Source organism: Rutidosis leptorrhynchoides, chromosome 6 (assembly GCF_046630445.1).
Source record: "Rutidosis leptorrhynchoides isolate AG116_Rl617_1_P2 chromosome 6, CSIRO_AGI_Rlap_v1, whole genome shotgun sequence".
In the NCBI taxonomy this organism is placed as follows: Eukaryota; Viridiplantae; Streptophyta; class Magnoliopsida; order Asterales; family Asteraceae; genus Rutidosis; species Rutidosis leptorrhynchoides.
In genome coordinates, this window is record NC_092338.1 from 338,841,164 (window position 1) to 338,844,356 (window position 3,193).

General features: G+C 31.9%; 1 protein-coding gene across 1 annotated transcript; it reads left to right on the forward strand.

The window, feature by feature from the left end:
• Positions 1-271: 271 nt before the first annotated feature.
• LOC139852645 (uncharacterized) lies at positions 272-2,697 on the forward strand. Its single transcript, XM_071841958.1, has 3 exons — positions 272-479; positions 1,109-1,398; positions 1,755-2,697. Exons 1-3 carry the CDS (start codon positions 287-289, stop codon positions 2,496-2,498), a joined length of 1,227 nt encoding a protein of 408 aa, XP_071698059.1. The 5' UTR covers positions 272-286; the 3' UTR covers positions 2,499-2,697.
• Positions 2,698-3,193: the final 496 nt, after the last annotated feature.

Sequence of the window (3,193 nt, forward strand, 5' to 3'; positions counted from 1 at the left end):
AAAGCCAAAAATTAAAAAATAAAAATAAAAAAATAGAGTATTCTTGAAGAAGTTACTTGGTGTCTACGCATCTATTGTATTTAAATCCAACTAGTTGCCATATTTTTCCTCTTAATTTCAAAACTGCTGTTTGATGTTCCCTTTTCTCCTGTACATCTTACCTCCATTTTTAAAACAATATTATCCTAATATCAATTGCTAGTTGTGATTTCGACATCTAGTTAGTGTTAATTAGCTTTATAATTATATTAGGATTCAATTCAATTAGCTAGCTTGGTAGGTATACATGGAAGGAAGTTCAATGGTGGTGAATGAAGGGGACGATGCCTTGATTGGTTTGCCACCTGGATTTAGGTTTCATCCGACCGATGAAGAGATTGTAACTCATTATCTTACGCCTAAAGTTGTTAACCGAAGATTTACAGCTAGTGCTATTGGAGAAGTTGATCTAAACAAGTGTGAACCATGGGATTTACCTAGTAAGTTGTTCTAAAACACTTATCACAAATTGTCAATTGAACGATAATTTCACACATCGTTCATGTTTGTTACATGATAGCTTATGAACTATCAGGGCCAAAATCCCTTCAAACGGATTATTTAATCTTTTATTGTTAATGAATTAATCATATTAAGAAATTGCACAAACTTAATCTCCAAATTCTATGAATGGTTTATTTTTTACGGATTTCATATAGATAATTTAGTTACGGTGTCCAAAGAGATCAAAAATAACTTTTGTAGATTTTGAATTATAGTATAGTATTATAGTATTATTTAGTAATAATAATAAAAGAAAGAAATGAAATTGTGCCATCATTTTCAAAAGCCTGTCATAATTGCTAACAATGTGTAGCATAATAAGCCAATTAGGTCTAGATAAAATAATTATAGTGTTCAAATTTGCGTTCCATACTCTATATACAGAGAAGCAAGTTTAATTATAGGTTGAAATTCGTTCAATTATTGTCAAAAGCTTAACTAGTTACCTATGATATAATATACTTATTTTAATTCTCGATTTAAGATTAATTCTATGAATATATAAATTGGTTTATCTCTACTTAAAGATAATATAGTATAATTATAATATATATATTGTGTGCAGAGAAAGCAAAGATGGGGGAGAAGGAATGGTTTTTCTTTTGTCAACGAGATCGAAAGTATCCAACTGGGATGAGAACAAATCGAGCTACGGATTCTGGTTATTGGAAGGCCACCGGAAAAGATAAGGAGATACTAAAAAAAGGAAAGACCGGCGGAAAGTTGGTAGGGATGAAGAAGACACTTGTATTTTACAAAGGAAGAGCTCCTAAAGGAGAGAAAACTAATTGGGTCATGCATGAATTTAGACTTGAAGGAGATTTCTCATATTACAATATGTCTAGAGCTTCAAAGGTATAATATTATTCTTTTATTCATCCATAGACTTTATCTTTATTTGGATAAAATATGTTCTTTTCAAACATCTATTTATGTAAATGTATTGTTAGCTATTTTTGAGAGGTGGGTAAGGTTCGAAAACTTTGGCTTTAACTCGATTAAACTATGTACATCTGATTAAAAGTGTTCTTCTTTTCGCCTGAACAGTAAAATCTTATATGTTTACCCGTTTTTAAATTTGTTACACAAACAATCAACCGCACCACATATTACGAATGTATACACAATTTCGTTTAACCGTTTATTGTCAGCTATTTTTGATAAGACCAAGTGATATTATGATACTAATACCGTCCATGTATTGATTTCAGGAAGAATGGGTAGTGTGTCGAATTGTTCATAAGAACATTGAAACGAAAAGAACCCCTATTTCGGATCAAGGGATGATCAGGATGAACTCGTTTGTGGATGAGTTGTTGGATAGTCCACCTTGGATGCCACCATTGATGGACACTCCGGTTTCTCACTTTGATCCAAATAGACCCGGGTCAAGTTCTGATCAAAATAATAACATCATCAACAACCACAATGAGAACTTTAGTGGTCAAAAGTTCAAGGGTTTGGTGGAACATGAAAACTACCCATCATATTTCTCTCAAGACCAAATTCAAATGCTTCAAGATGATCAAGATTACAAAAACTTCATTGTTTCTCCTTATAATTACAACTGCAATACCAATTCGTTCCAAATGAGCCCATTTATTGGTGATCACCAAAGAAACTTTACAACCACCCTTGTTAATAGTTTTAGTACAAACTTCCCATACTTATCGTCGGGGTCAAGCCATTATGTTGACCAAAATAGTGGGCTAGAGGTGGACACGAACGACAAAGTAATTAGGCAATGTAAGGTGGAGCCGTATGTCGTAAATAACACCAATCATTCTAGCAAGATTAGTGTGACGTCACACGATACAGGGATTAGTAATGACATGACAACAGAAATTTCTTCAGCGTCCATGCATGATACTGCTGGTATGGGGTCGTATGATCATTCAGATGATCAAATGGCCCCATCGACACTTTCAGAGTTGGATTCTTTGTTGGAGTATTAATCAACAAAGATGATGGCTTGATTTAATTAATCATTTAACTCTTGTTGTTAATCCAGATTTGTTAATTCTTAGGGACTTCTAAATTAGCTTCTCTCATAGAGTTGATAGTGAGTGACTTGTAATTGTTCTTGGTTTCGTTGTTAGGATAGGAATTAATTCAATGATGTGAACAAACTTCATGTAAATTTAATTATTTGATTGTGTACATAATTTATATGAATCTTAACATAAAACTTTGTATAGTTGGTATACATTCTTGTCATGATAATCAAACTCAATAAATGTTACCTCAACAATTTATTACATCTCAAAGCATCTTTTAAGTATATCACCTTATAATTTCAATTCTTTGAGATTACTTTATCCAAAATAAATAAATAATATTCGTAATAAAGTACAAAGAAAAAAGCCTTTGAGATTAAAAGTTTGTTTCAAATTGTTTCAAAGTTTTAGAGTTACAAAGTTTGTTACCATTTTTGAGCTAGCGTGGTACATAGTAGTATGATATATGCCAGTTTGCACACGAGTTAAAGTAAGTTTCATATACGAACAAAAGAAAGTTTTCGTAAGAAGAACAACTAGAATAACAAAAGAATATCCATATGTTGATTAATTCAATACGGAGTATGTTTCTTCTATAAATTAAAGATCGACGATATACGCTTACTACATCGACAACGTTCTCCATTAATTAA